Source organism: Urocitellus parryii, chromosome 6 (genome assembly GCF_045843805.1).
Source record: "Urocitellus parryii isolate mUroPar1 chromosome 6, mUroPar1.hap1, whole genome shotgun sequence".
NCBI lineage: Eukaryota > Metazoa > Chordata > Mammalia > Rodentia > Sciuridae > Urocitellus > Urocitellus parryii.
In genome coordinates this window covers 90,602,636-90,618,706 of record NC_135536.1, presented here as the reverse complement: position 1 = coordinate 90,618,706, position 16,071 = coordinate 90,602,636, and the positions used below count along the sequence as shown (strand labels likewise).

Here is a 16,071-nt window from a genome sequence, read left to right as displayed (position 1 = left end):
TGTTACATTTCTCCACTGTCAATTTCTGGCTTCCATTTTGATGGAAAGTGGGTGATAATATCTCAAAGCTACTTCCTGGTGAAATGGGGTGAAGATGGGGGAAGTAACTCAAAGTCCTTGTTCTCTATCCTTGTTCTAGGTGGGATGTGGACAATTAAGGGCATTCAGCGTCAGAGTAGTTCATAGGTCTACAGTGGCAGATAGCCGGTGACTGGATAAGGCATACATAGAGGTAGGGATCATGCTAAGACAACAATAAAAATAGCAAAGCATTAATTTTTCTGTAAACAATTAGCACAAAAACAATTAGTATTTCAGCCAGTCTCTGAAAACCATGAGGACAGTAACTCAATCTTATCAGTGAAAAACAGATCAAGATCTTCAGTGTATAAGAGATTAGGAAGATTTGTAGGTCTATGAAATCAGATTCAAATTAACTCAGGACAGATTTGCAACTCTAGTGATCATTATTATTAGACACTCTCACACAAGAACCCTTCCTTCATAGCCTCCAGCTTAGATTCCTCAGAGATCACTCTTGGAGATGTGTGCGAAGCCTCTTGGCTCCTTTAGCTTTCCTCTACCAGTGGTGCCACCTGCCAGGATGGCTCAGGCTCTGGCTGACCACTTGTGGCTTCTCTTGAAAGTATCAGGGACATTTCTGTCTCCAGTGACCCTCCTCTTTGTAGAATGTACACTGATTGGCTTACTGTTCTCTAGAGTCCTCTCTACTAACCAGAGTTGCAGGGCCCAGAGAGGGGTCCCCTTTTTCTGTGTATCCTGGCTGACCTTAGAGGGCAAGGGCCAAAATGTTGGCTGCCTTTTCCTTAGCCATTTTACTTCCTTGACTTTGTCCCAAGTTTTTGGTTTTAAACACCCAGAAAGCAATTATTTTTTTTTTTTGCCTCTGTTTTGTATTGCCCTTATTAATTTATCATCATGTCTTAGTCTCTTTGGGCTGCTGTTACAAGCTGTCATTACACTGGGTAACTTATGAACAACAGAAATTTCTTATTGTTTTGGAAAGTCTTAAAGCTTTGGCAAACTTGATGTCTGGTGAGAGCAAGGGCCTCACTTTCTGTGAGGAAGCTCTCTGAGGTCTCCTTTATAAGGGCATTCATGAGGGTTCTGCCCTCATGACCTTACTCAAAAAGGCCTTACCCCTGAATAAAATTACCTTGGGGGATAGAATTTAATTTATGAGTTTTGAGTGGACACAGATATGAGGTAAAATGTGTAATCTTACTCAAGGGTGGGAAGTAATGGTAATTGAAATCATTAATTGAATCCTGACCCTTTTGGCTTTTGACTTACCTTCATTTTTGCTTAACTAATGATATGTTAGATATCTTAAAGGTTTAAACATAAATATTCAATTCATATAGAAGGTGAATTGAGTCTCTTGTTTTTTTTTTTGGATACCAGGGATTGAACTCAGGGGCACTCAACCACTGAGCCACATCCCTAGCCCTATTTTGTATTTATTAGAGTCAGGGTCTCATTGAGTTGCTTAGCGCCTCGCTAAATTGCTGAGGATGGCTTTGAACTCACAATCCTCCTGCCTCTGCCTCCCGATTACAGGCATGAGCCACTGTACCCGGCAAATTGAATCTCTTTAATTGCTTTATTTTGTGCAACTAGTATTGGTTACATATCTATACAGTACTTTTTTATATATGATCATTTATAAGCCTTGTTAGAAGTAGGTGCTACTCATTATGAGTGTCTCTTCTTCATTGGAGCATAGATCCACATTCAGCTGAAGTTCCTGAGAGCACAGAAGTTTATTCCTTATCCTTCCTCAATCATCTATTATATTAAACTTAACTGAACAACATAGAAACCTTAGGAATGTTTTCTTTTCCTCATTCAAGATCCAGAGCAAAGCAAGCCCTAAAGAGCTATTCATGCATCCTTTATTCTTTCTACCTAGGTGAGTTCAGCTGCTAAGAATGAGAGCTGTTCCCAAATAGGAGAAAGCCCAAATTCGGTCTTTCTTTGGCCAAATACTTAAAGCAACAAACATACTTTGTGGTTTCTACAGTCTCAAGATTATCTTCAGGATTTTTTTCAGTTTATGCCTTATAAAATGTGATACCCCAAACTGAAACATATTCTAGATGTGATCTCAGCATGGTCAATTCCGAATGGATTTTTTAATCTTTATTCTGGCTATTTAAATGTTATATAGACTAAAAATGTACTAGTGTGTGTTTATTTAGTCTTTTTAAAAATTTTTAGTTGTAGATGGACATAATACCTTTATTTATTTTTATGTGGTGCTGAGGATTGAGTGCCTCATGTGTGCTAGGTGAGCGCTCTGCCGCTGTGCTACACCCTCAATCACTGTTTATTTAACCTTAAGTAGAGTTTTCAGCTTATTGATTCAGAGAATATTCATTCTTTTGTTCAGCCTACATGTATTAAGCACTCGTTTTGAGCTATGTGTTACATGTTTTAAATATAAAGATGAATAAGATGAATTTTTATTTTGGAGAATTGTTATGGACATTTAAATTCCTAGTCACTTTAGAAAGCATGATATTTAATTTATAAGAGACATTCCGCAAATGCTTGTGGAATAAATGAGCAAATCACTGATGCCTAAGTGGAAAGACTAATGAGAAGAAATGGACTATATCTTTGAGAACTATCTTTGAAATTTTATCTGTAAATATACCCATTTAGCTAGCAAAACCAGAATCTCACCAACAACTTTCTCCTTTAAAGATTGGATTTGATTTCTTAAAGTTATTAGCCAGGAGGAGATAAATGGTATCTGTAATGCTAGGTATCAGTTAAGGAATCTTAGACCTATTCATTAACAAATGAGACATCTTAACCTAGTTGATTTTATTTTTTTTTTTTGAAGTAGAACTCTAAGCTGACTTGTATTGTCTGTGACTTCAGTGATGTCTCTACATCTTAATTTTCACCTTATTTTCCTGCATTAGGTTTTAGTGGTCATAACTACTGTTAGGAAGAAATGATATGACCATTTTAGCCTCATGATGGAATGGTCCTGCTACCATTACTTGTTCATAGGAATGCAGTTATGATGGGCCTCACAAAGTGATGTGCTTGGCCATAGTATTTCTCTCATCCTTGTGTTACTAAAATTGTCTGAGTTCCCCATTGCCACTATACATTCTCTGTTTCTCTTTTGTTCTCTGTCTTATTTGACACAACATCCTGGTTCACTTCATCCATTTTCTGTTGCTAATAACATAGTACACAGTGTGGGTAGGTTATAAAGAAAGGAGGTTTATTTGGATCATACATACTTCTGTTCCTAAGTCAAGGGGCTGCATCTGGTCGTGGCCTTGCTGTCAAGAGTCTCATGATAGGGCAGGGCATTACATTATAAAAGAGAGGGAGTTGCATGTATTAGCTCAGGTCTCTATCCTTATAAGGCTACCACTATTTACTTGTGTGGAACCTACCCCTATGACCTTATCTATTCTTAATTATCTCTCAAGTCCCACCTCTAAAATATGATAGTTGGATTAAGTTTCAACCCTCTTAATCCCATATGACCACATGAGTTTAAAAGGGAAGGAACCATGTGCACACCACAACACATTGTTTTAATTTTAGGGGGAACTTACTCCATTTTCCAAGTACTCAAGAAGAAGAGGAGAAAGAAAAATTGGAAGTTGATCAAAGGATCAGGCAGAGTGAACAGCCTATGAAGCCCATCAGTCCTGTTGAGGATTCTGCCTCTCTTGCCTCACATCAGAGGATCACACAGGGGCCATCCAGCCCTCAAGAAGAAGCGATGGAGTTGGATGTACAAGAAGTCCAGAAAGGACAGAATACCAATCAGGAAAAATCTAGTAAGGCCTTGATTGAAAGGCCTACCCAAAATAATATAGGAATCCAGACCATGGAACATTCTCTGTGGGTCCCAGAAACAGTTTCAGCTGCAACCCAGACAGTAAAGAATGTATGTGAGCAGGGGACCAGTACTGTGGATCAGACCTCTGGAAAACAAGATGCCACCGTGCAGACTGAGAGGGGAAGTGGTGAGAAACCAGTCAGTGCTTCTGGGGATGATACAGAGTCGCTCCATAGCCAGGTGAGAGCATACCAGAATACTTCAGATGCCTTGCTTTTGACTGAATACTCAGAGAATTTAAGTTGTAACACTTCTTCCTAATGACAACTCTTAGAAGTTTTGTATAGTTTTGTTCAAAGAAAAGCAGCTTATCCAGGATAGAGTTAGGGTGGTGAAAATTATAGTTAACTCTACAGTGGGTATTGTTTTAGGGAAAGTGGACTAGTGCTAGAGTTTGTCAAATAGGCCTTTAGTGGAATAGAAAGCAAGGATACAGTCTGGGTCCTACAATTTTCTCCACAGTCTTTTCCTTCTGTTTTCATTTCACATCCTTTGTTCTAATTATTAGAACTAATTAATTATCTCTCCTCTAAATCTGTTTCACCAGCATTTCCAGGAATTCAGACAGTAGAAAATAAAGTGTATCACAGTAATGGAATCAGAAAGAATAGTGACAGGCATAGAGAGATAGGGAAGGGTCCAAAGTAACTGGGAACTAAAGGAAAGAGGCTAAGACTAGAGACAATGGGATTGATGAAAGTGAGGTTAGAGGAAGAACAGGTTCCTAGGATAGTGTAGGGAACTGTGAGTACTAGTAAAAATTGAGTAGGTGAGAGGATAAGAGTAGTAGAAATGTGTTAACAATAGAAGTTCATAAAGTTCAGTTGGCATTGCTTTTTATCTAAAGAACAGTTGGAACTGTAAATTTATATGTTAATTAACAAGGCATCATCAAAATGAGAAGGATTATAATCTAAGAATAATGTACTTTTAAGTATCAAAATTTTCTTAAATACCCGTAGACATAAGCAATATTAGGTCATTTCACATCAAGGCATGCTGACACATGTCTTTCTAGTGTCTGACTATATAGCTGGTCCATTTTCTGACTTATCTATAGATGAATAGAAAGCAAAGCAGCTGGAAAGTTTCATCATGTTAGATTCATGAATCCTCTGAACAGCACTCATCATTAAGAAGTTGATTTGTGATTCTGGCATTTACCGTTAGACCTGTGCTCGTGTTCTGTATCTGTCATAGGGGGAAGAAGAGTTTGATATGCCTCAGCCTCCACATGGCCATGTCTTGCATCGCCACTTGAGAACAATCCGTGAAGTGCGTACAGTTGTCACCCGTGTCATCACAGATGTATATTATGTGGATGGAACAGAAGTAGAAAGAAAAGTTACTGAGGTAATACCCTGGGTCTGTGTGGCAAGTTTCTTTGTATTGAAAACTTATCTTGCACACCCCTTTACCTGTGCCACTAGTTCTAATACTTGGTTTTCCTCCTTCTCTTCCTCCTTTTCCTCTCCTCCTCCTCCTCATTATTATTATTATAAAAGATATAAGAATTGGGTTCAAAAAGAAAAATTATTTGTTTTCTTCAAGCATGGCTTACTCTTTTTTATCTTTGGTCAGTCCCATCAGGTTTTTCCTTTTCTGTAAAAAACAGGTTGATAAATCTCTAAATCTTTCATGTATACAGATTTTATGTATCAGGTGCTGGGATTGTGGCTCAGTGGTAGAGTGCTCGCCTAGCATGCATGAGGCACTGGGTTCGATCCTCAGCATCACATAAAAACAAAATAATGTGTTCACCTAAAACTAAAAAAATACATAAATAAATATTTTTAAAAAAGATTTTATGTATCATTTTAAATCTTTCGAAACTCAGATGAAGCTTAGAATTCCCTTTTTAGATGCATGTGTTTCTTTGTTGTTGTGTTTTTTAAAAATTTTTTTTATTATACATAGATACAATATCTTTATTTTGTTTATATATTTTTATGTGGTGCTGAGGATCAAACCCAGTGCCTCACATGTGTGAGTCAAGTGCTCTGCCACTGAGCTACAATCCCAGCCCCTCCTTGTTGTTTTTTATGTCTAGTCATTATATTCTTTTTTGGTCTCTATCTGTGTATTGTCATAGGTCATGGACTTGTTGGTAAGAGATGCACCTTAGTTTTTCAGTGAGATTCATTATGGACTCAATAATATGTCAGCGCATAATATTGGCATTTATTGACTTGTTAATGAACAATGTCATTTATTGACTTAATTTAGATTTAATATTGGCTGAGATTAGATAGATTTTCTAAAGATCTGAGATTTTTGTTGGTACATAGGGTAGTATGTGGAACTATTTTATTAATTGATAAGAGGCACAACTATTATCTTCCTCCTTTTTTATCTCCTTTATCCAGACATTTTTCTGTAATGATAATAATAACCCTATTTAACCCTACATCGTGGCATAATTGTGAGCTAACCATGTAGAAAGTTGTGCTTAGGAAGAATTAAACTCTGGTATATATGTTTCTTAAACGGAACATTCCTATTGTTCAGTAATATACAATTGTGGTCCTCATGTTAGATAACATTTGACATCAATTTGAGAAATTGTCTTTTATTCTTCATCATATACAGATTCTCAAAAATATTAAAAAATATTGATTTATCTTCTTTTTTTCTTTTCAATGCTGGGCATGGAACTCAGAGCTTCATGCACTGAGCTACATCCCCAGCTTTTTTTTAAATTTTGAGACTGAGTCTTGTTAATTTCCTAGGGCCTCAAATTTGTAATCCTCTGGCTCAGGCTCCCAAGCAGCTGGGGATTATAGGCATGTGCCACCATACTTGGCTCAACTTTATTTTTAAATATTTATTTTTTAGAAGTAGTTGGACACAATACATTTATTTTTATGTGGTGCTGAGGATCGAACCCAGGGCCTTACATGTGCTAGATGAGTACTATAGCTGAGCCACAACCCCAGCCCCATTAAATATTTTTTAAAGCATTTTTGTTCATGGAATTTTTTTTTTAAGATTTTTTTTAAGTTGATGATAGACCTTTATTTAATTAATTTATTTATTTGTGGTGCTGAGAATCAAACCCAGTCAAGTGCTGGAGCCACAACCCCAGCCCTGTTCATGGAATTTTTTATGTCATGATTTTGGGGAATTTATGAACTCAATAGTTTTATCGAAAAATAATTTGCCTTCGTGAAAAATTGAAACTGCTGTCGTCCACATTAGTATAATATATCTGTGTCAGATATACTGTATTTTATATACACAGTATATACAATATACTGTATACATGGTAATACATATATACACACACACAGTATATTAAATAGAATATATTATATTGTGTATATGTATAGTATATACAGTAATATATAATATGTTGTGTATTTGTTGTGTATATAACACTATATTGTTATACTTAGTACTTCATTTAGTATTTATTCTGATACTTTCTAAAGTATATATTTCTGGAAACAATAGTACTGTTAGATAGTCTAGAGGGAAGAGTTTCATGGTCATGAATAAGTGTAAGATACCAAATGTTATTCAACCCTATCACTACCACCATCGTCATAGAAATTCACATATAATCACATTTAAGGTTCTGAGAAGAATTCTGGTAAATATGGCTATTTTAGTCTGTTTAACCCAGTACTTCCTGAAGTTATTTTTCTTAGAACATATATTAAGATAATGCCTAGTATATGCCTATGGAGTATGGTTTGTTAAACACTAATTAAATAAAATAATAATAAAGACTAATCTTTAAATAATAACTTTAATATTTACTGACATAACATTTGTTATGTACCAGGGATTATTATAAGAACTTTAGTGAACTAACTTATTTAATTCTCAAAATTTTGCTGTGAGCCGGGCATAATCCCTACGGTGCATTATGTACCACCATAATCCCTGCAGCTCAGGAGGCTGAGGCAGGAGGATTGCAGGTTCAAAGGTTCAAAGCCAGCCTCAGCAATTTAGTGAGGCCCTAAGCAACTGAGTAAGACCCTGTCTCAAGATATAAGGGCTGGGGTTGTAGCTCAGTGTGTGAGGCATTGTGTTTGATTCTCAGCAGTGCATATAAATAAATGAATAAAATAAAGTCCATCAACATTAAAAAAAATTGAAAAAAAAGGGGCTGGGATTCAACTCAGTGCTTAAGCACCCCTGGGTTCAATCCCTGATACCCCCCCTCCAAAAAAAATGCTGTAAGATAAGATAGGGTTATTATTATCATTTTGTAGATGAGGACACAGAGGCATAAGAAGTTAAAATATTGACTAAAGTTTTGTAGAGCCAATAGAAGAATGAGTATTCAATTCAGGCGGTATAATTTCAGAGCTTGTGTTCCCAATCTCTACATTATGCTGCCTTTGAAGACAAAAGGTGATATGTGCCAAAAGAAAGGCACATATCATGGTAGTTCTAAGGAGGAATAAATTCATTGGAAGATAATTTTGTTTAAGTCTTTTTGGGTGAGAAAAAATATTTTAAGATGGACATTAAAGATTTTAGATATTGGGAGATAGGAGGAAAGGGCTTGGTGAGCAGAGGCACAGAGCCAGAAAGCAAAGAGCATACAGAAACAGTTGGTGGGCAGCACATAACAGACGTGTGTGGGGTGGACAGGGATTCGGGCATAGAACTCTGGGGAATACTCCTAGGTGTAAAACTATTCATGTTCTGGGAAGGAGAGAAAACATAACAATGAAGAACTTTGCTTTCTATCATCTCTTACAGCTCTTATTTCTTTCGTCATCTTTTGAAGATTTTTTTCCTGTATTTGCCAGCAGTTTCCTAGTACTGTGGCAGACACTGGGACTGTGAAGATGAAGAGATAATGTTCCTGATCTGTAGGCACTTACAGTTGACATGCAACAAGTCCAGAACTTGTTGATTGCTGTAGTAGAAGGGTTGGAGGATATGCTAGAAATAAGGGATGGAGCCTACAAGCCTATCTGAGGAGGTTGAAAGGCCTCACAGAAGATATAGTGTTCAGAGGAGTATGGCAGATAACACTAAGAGGTAGGGTAGGAGGATATTCCAAACAGAATGCAAAGTAGATGCAATGCTGGATTATTATTTTTACTCTCAGTGACAAAAACATGTTTGGTAAGGAAGGCTGAGTAAAGGTACTGTTGAGATTGGTAACGGCCTAGGGCCTAGTTTTTTATATGTCATAGAAAAGAGGATAGATTTTTTAGAAGTATTTTTATTAGTTGTTGATGAGCTTTTTAATTTTATTTGTTTGTATGTGGTGCTGAGAATCAAACCCAGTGCCTCACACATGCTAGGCAAGTGCTCTACCACTGAGCCACAATCCTAGCCCAAGAGGGTAGATTTTTTGTCTCCTGTGTTATGGGAATCATTTAAAAGTTTTTGGGAGAAGGAGTTACATGCTCAGATTTGCATGTTGGAAGTGTCAGATTGGTGACAGGATGACAGTGAATTGCAGTGGGTTGAGATTAGAGGCATAATTTAGGAAAGAGATAATGAATGTCAAGGTAGTACTGAAGGCAGTAAGGGCTGAGAGGAGAGAATAGCTGCAAGAAATATATAAAGGGAAAAATTGATAGACCCTTGTGAACTCCTGAATGTGAAGATTTAGGCAAAAGGAGCAATCTAATATGACGCTGAGTAGCTACATAGATGGTGGTACTGTGAACTGAGACAGAGAAAATAAGTAGGCTTCTGGTTTGCAAGACAAGATCCTTCATTCAGTAAACATTCACTGAGGGCCTCATTTATGACAGGCACTGTACTCTATTTTGGTATTATATCCAGAGAAGATGGTTAAGATTTCTGTCTTCATATAGCATATGGGGCAATACACAGGAAAATAAGTGAACATATTCACTTTTGGATTGATGCAGTAAGATGTAAATCATAGCAATTTTGTTAAATAAATCATTTTTAAAAATAGTTTCAGGTAGACACACAATACCTTTATTTGATTTATTTTTATGTGGTGCTGAGGATTGAACCCAGTGCCTTACACATGCTAGGCAAGTGCTGTACCACTGCGCCACAACCCCAGCCCTAAATAAATCACTTTAAACTGGGGGAAAAAAAATAAAGCCATAACAGGCTAACTTAGAACTTTGGCTCCAATCATTATAAGAGTAGGAGCCTCTATTGTTGTAAAGGCAGTTTGGCTGGCTATTGATTTTTAGACCTGCTGTAAACTGAGATATAGCCTGAGACCCCTACTTATTTGCCATGTCTGAGAAAATAAATCATCTTACATTCTGGGCTCATGACACCTACTTTAGTTAAGTGATCTTGGCAGATTGTACTAACTTGGATCCAGTTAGAGCCAGAAAGTTGGATAATAGGAGATAGTAATTGGAGAGTGGCTTCTTTGTAGTTGAGACTTTGGGGGTGTATAATAAGAACCTATAAGTAGATGCTGAGGTCAAGTAGAGGAAAAGGATAATGATGGTAATTAGTTCAAAAAACTAGGAAGTTGCTGTGAGTCATCTAATGGATGTGAGCCATTGAGAAGATGATAGAAGCAGAGATGGGGAAGGCAGGAGGGCTGTGAACCAGTAGTTAAGGTCATCATGTGAGAGTGATTGGAAGGATACTAGTAGATAATAGAGGAAGGGGAGAAGATGGTTGAAAAGAAGAGTGGTTTGGTAGGAGTATGAGGTTGGGAAATAGAAATGGTATTTATATTAATAGTATTTATGTAGCAGGGAAGTCTTACCCTTTTAAAACTCTTTTATGGAAGTTTGGTTGAAAAAAATCTTCCTTCACTAGATAGAGCTGCTGGGGATGTGATAAGCACTGTGGATATCTAGGATTCATTCATTGAGGCAAGGAAATAAGAGACAGGTTCATAGTTTTGAATGTGTTAGATTTCAGGTGTCCGGTACATCCAAGGGGAAGAATTTGGTAGGTGTTTGTGTCTCAATTAAATGCCAGTAATTTAATTGAGTTTGTACTGTTAGATCTCAGGGGTGAGTGTAGTAAACCTACCTAGGGAAAGCATATAAGAATGAGGAAAGAAATGAGAACAGAATCCTGGAAAATACCAGTTTTAAAGGCAGAGATAAAGGAGCCCCAGAAGAAGCATAAAAAGGAGTAGCCAAAACAAGACTCCTAAAGTGCAAGAAATAAAATCAAGAATTAATAAATGTGATGGACTCAAACTAAAAGCTTCTTTTCAGCAAAAGAAACGAATCAATGAGGGCTAGGGATGTGGCTCAAGCAGTAGCGCGTTCACCTAGCATGCATGCGGCCCGGGTTCGATCCTTAGCACCACATACAAAGATGTGTCCGCTGAAAACTAAAAAAAAAAATATTAAAAAAAATTCTCACTCTCTCTCAAAAAAAAAAAAAAGTAAAAAGAGCAGTTTCTTTCTTAATGTAGTATTAGGATACTTAACACTAAATACTTCCACTTCTATGGAACTTAAAAAAAAAAAACAAACAATGAGGTGAAGAGAGAGCCTACATTTTGAGAGCAAATTTTTGCCACATGTCAGATAGAGCACTAATCTCCAGGATCTATAAAGAACTCAAAAAACTTCACACACACAAGAAACAAACAACCCAATCAATAAATGGACTACGGAGCTGAACAGACATTTCTCAGAAGAAGATGTATATTTGATCAGTAAATATATGAAAAAATGTTCATCATCTCTAGCAATTAGAGAAATGCAAACCAAGAAGCATAAAAAGGAGTAGTCAAAACAAGACTCCTAAAGTGCAAGAAATAAAATCAAGAATTAATAAATGTGATGGACTCACACTAAAAAGCTTCTTCTCAGCAAAAGAAAGAAACAGTGAGGTGAAGAGAGAGCCTACATTTTGAGAGCAAGTTTTTGCCACATGTCAGATAGAGCACTAATCTCCAGGATCTATAAAGAACTCAAAAAACTTCACACCCACAAGAAACAAACAACCCAATCAATAAATGGGCTACGAAGCTGAACAGACATTTCTCAGAAGAAGATGTATATTCGATCAGTAAATATATGAAACAATGTTCATCATCTCTAGCAATTAGAGAAATGCAAATCAAAACTACTCTAAGATTTCATCTTTACTCCAGTCAGGATGGCAGCTATCAAGAATACAAACAATAATAAGTGTTGGCAAGGATGTGGGGGAAAAGGCACACTCATACATTTTAGTGGGACTGCAATTTGGTGTAACCACTCTGATAAGCAGTATGCAGATTCCTTAGAAAACTTGGAATGGAACCACCATTTGACCCAGATATCCCACTCCTCAGTCTGTACCCTAAGGACTTAAAATCAGCATACTATAGTAACATAGCCACATCAATGTTTATAGCAGCTCAATTCACAGTAGCTATACTGTGGAACCAACCTAGATGCCCTTCAATAGATGAATGGATAAAGAAACTGTGGTATATATACAAATGGAATATTACTCAGCATTAAAAGAGAATAAAATTATGGCATTTGCAGATAAGTGTATGGAGTTGGAGGAGGAAAATATCATGCTAAGTGAAGTAAGCCAATCCCAAAAAAACCAAAGGCCAAATTTTCTCTGTGATATGTGGATGCTGATCCATAATGGGGCAGGGCATAGGAAAAATGGAGGAACTTTGGGCAAAGGGAAGGGAGGGTTGGGTAGGGACCATGGGGGCAGGAAAGATGGTGGAATGAGATGAATATCATTACCCTAGGTACATATATGGTGCGATGCTACATCATGTACAACCAGAGAAATGAAAAAGTTGTGCTGCAATTGTGTACCATGAATCAAAATGCATTCTGCTGTCATATATTTTTTAAAAATGCATTCTACTGTCATGTATAACTAATTAGAGCAAATAAAAAAAAAAGAAATGCAAAAAATAAAAAAGAAAAGGAGTAGCCAAAGAGGTAGGATAAAAAAAAAAAGAGAATTATGTTATGGATTTTAAAGAAGGGAGACGTAAAAAATAATAATTTCATAGGATTAGCTAAGTGTATGTATGTGTGTACATTGCATATTGTCTTCCCAGAGAGACTGTAAACTTGTTGATGGAAGGGTCATATTATACTTCTCTGTATCCTTTCTGACATTTAACACAGTGTCATGTGAACAGCCTACACTCAATGGCAGATGTTGTAACCTGTATGCTGTAATTTCTTTATTGTGTGCCTATAGGGGACATTGCTGATTGGTCCTTTGAACCCTGGGGTTTAGCCTCAGAAGGCTTAAAACTAGGCTCTATGCAGCCACTACCAGCCCATTAAAGTGGGAATGTGAGATGAAGCCAAATTGACATTCTTTGTTCCCCTCGTACTGAAAACTCAGAGATTGATTACAATCATTTCGGTCTTCATTTTTCCTACAGTGATAACCATTTTTTGTCCATTTTTTTGCTATAATTGTCTGCTTCCTTGATCACTTATTGAAAGGTAATATAGAAAAATCATGTTAAAAAGTGTGTAATTAATGCTGCCCACTGTTTGTGTTTGTTTGGATTTTTTTTAGTTGTAGATGGACACAATACATTTATTTTATTTATTTTTTTAATGTGGTGCTGAGGATTGAATCCAGTGTCTCACACGTGCTAGGCAAGCACTCTACCACCGAGCTACAACTCCAGCCCCTGCCCACTGTTAGTGAAATACTTGGAAGGACTCCTAATGACCCATTTTCTCCTCTAACCTACCTACCTACCTCCTTGCTTTTCTTCACTAAGGAAATTACCACTGTCTTCTAGGTTAGAATTTTTGCTAGGCACAAAAGGTTGCAAACTTTTCCAATAAAAAGATAACAGCTCAGTATAAAGGTTTCTTTCTTATTATTATTTGCTATCTTTACTTTTTATTGAGATTTCATATATACCCAGTAAAATGAACAGATCCTAAGCATTGAGGGACCTTTGATTTTTTTTTTTTTTTTTTTCCCCTTAGAGACAGGATCTTGCTAAGGAGTTAGATGCCCAGGCTAGCCTGAAACTTGCAGTCCTCCTCCTTTAGCCTTCCAAGTATCTGAGATTTCAGGAGTTCTGACAATTTTATGTAACTACTACTCAAAATAGATACAGAACATTTCTATTATTTCAGAAAGTTCCCTCCTGATTTTCACTTTTCTGAATTGAAATTTCTTGCTATCTCTAGGATTTTCAAACCATCACATTGGCACTGTTACTCTGCTTTCTTTTAGCTTTTGTATCCATTTCTTCTCTGCAGGAGACTGAAGAACCAATTGTAGAGTGTCAGGAGTGTGAAACTGAAGTTTCCCCTTCACAGACTGGGGGTTCCTCAGGTGATCTGGGGGATATCAGCTCCTTCTCCTCAAAGGCATCCAGTTTACACCGCACGTCAAGTGGGACAAGTCTTTCAGCCATGCACAGCAGTGGCAGTTCAGGGAGAGGAGCCGGACCACTCAAAGGAAAAACCAGTGGGACAGAACCTGCAGATTTTGCCTTACCCAGCTCTCGAGGAGGCCCAGGAAAACTGAGGTGCAGACAGGGTCTCCCAAGAGAGAGTCACAGCAGGGGCAGGGTTACTGACATTCTAATATCACAAGAAAAGGGGAGTAATGGGAAATCCCTGTCTTCCATTTAGGATGAATTGACTTCATCTCCATTTATTCCTTTTCTATTTGGGGTTGGTATGGGAGGAGCCCTGGGGAAAGTAGATTTTGTTGGCAAAGAAGCCCTTGAGAAAATGTAGAAAACAGGTGAGGGAACTTTGGGAATGCTGGGCAGTTGCTTCTACCACCCCTGATTCTGCAGCCTACCCACATTTTGGTTGGGAAAACAGGAAGTTTGGGATGGTGGCCCCACTTGATGTATCTCTTAGCTTTTTTTTTTTTTTTTTTTTTTTTTTTTTATCCTTTGAAGGGCAGAAATGGGTGTGCTGGTTTTAAGGCCAGCAGTAGGAAGTTTTGTCAGGAGGGGGTAGACATTCATACAGGAAGATGTCCTTCATTTGTTATCTCATACTTTGAACTCTCTGGCTGAGATTTTGGTGGTGGATGTGTGAACCACCTTTCTGCTGTCCTAGCACATGTAGATTGGTTGGAGGGCCACGGGGAGACTATGAAGGAGGATCCAGTAGCAGGTACTGTCAGACTAACCTGTCTTCATTCTCTAGTCCTAGAAAAGGGGTCAGTCAGACAGGGGCGCCGGTGTGTGAGGAGGATGGTGATGCAGGCCTTGGCATCAGACAGGGAGGGAAAGCTCCAGTCACGCCACGTGGGCGCGGGCGAAGGGGCCGCCCACCTTCTCGGACTACTGGAACCAGGTACCTGGGTAGTGTGAGATAAATTTAGTCTGTGACTTGTTCAGAAAATAATAGGAATAGAGAGAACAGATGGGAGTAGAGAGTGTGTGGGGTATTCAGAGGGAGAAGAGGGTCCCATGCTGACTGGGAAGTGGGCAGAGTGAGACCATGAGAGCCCAGGTGTACTTATGCCTGTGATAAGGTTAATAAAGAATGGGCTACCCAGAACCATAGATAAAGGAGTGGGGAAATTGGTAGATATGAACTTCTGTCTTATATTCACTGCCTTTTTCTGTCTCTTTTATCTCTTTAGAGAAACAGTTGTGCCTGGCCCATTGGGCATAGAGGACATTTCTCCCAGCATGTCACCAGATGATAAATCCTTCACCCGAATTGTGCCCCGTGTGCCAGATTCTACGAGACGTGCAGACCTGGGTGCTAGCGCTTTGCGTCGTAGTGATTCTCCAGAGATTCCTTTCCAGGCTGCTACTGGCTCCTCTGATGGCTTAGATGCATCCTCTCCAGGGAACAGCTTTGTAGGGCTCCGTGTTGTAGCCAAGTGGTCATCCAATGGCTATTTTTACTCTGGGAAAATCACACGAGATGTTGGAGCTGGGAAGTATAAATTGCTCTTTGATGATGGGTACGAGTGTGATGTGTTGGGCAAAGACATTCTTTTGTGTGACCCCATCCCGCTTGATACTGAAGTGACGGCTCTCTCGGAGGATGAGTATTTCAGTGCAGGTAATAAACTAGATCTACAGATCTAGTTCTGTAGAGATTGTGCCCTAAGACTGTCTATATGCTATTGTGTCTGTAATTACCAAGACATCTCCTTCAGCCTATTTCCTTTTCTAGGATCTCTAGTCAAAGATTCCATTACTATGAAACAGTTTATTCTTACCACTTGGTTTTTTGTTTGTTGCATTTTTTAAATAAACTTTTTGGAATAATTTTAGAGAAAAAATGCAACGTACAGAATGCTGATAGCAC

The 16,071-nt window shown here is 38.0% G+C and overlaps 1 protein-coding gene across 4 annotated transcripts in view; it reads left to right on the top strand.

The window, feature by feature from the left end:
- Tp53bp1 (tumor protein p53 binding protein 1) overlaps positions 1–16,071 on the top strand; it is a 93,746-nt gene that overhangs the window by 65,110 nt on the left and 12,565 nt on the right. For all 4 annotated transcript variants that reach the window (XM_026391253.2, XM_026391245.2, XM_026391236.2 and 1 more), the window contains 5 exons: positions 3,598–4,078; positions 5,099–5,251; positions 14,041–14,312; positions 14,950–15,099; positions 15,392–15,822. In XM_026391253.2, the coding sequence (XP_026247038.2) occupies positions 3,598–4,078; positions 5,099–5,251; positions 14,041–14,312; positions 14,950–15,099; positions 15,392–15,822 (1,487 nt within the window). The remainder of the gene's footprint in view (positions 1–3,597; positions 4,079–5,098; positions 5,252–14,040; positions 14,313–14,949; positions 15,100–15,391; positions 15,823–16,071) is intronic.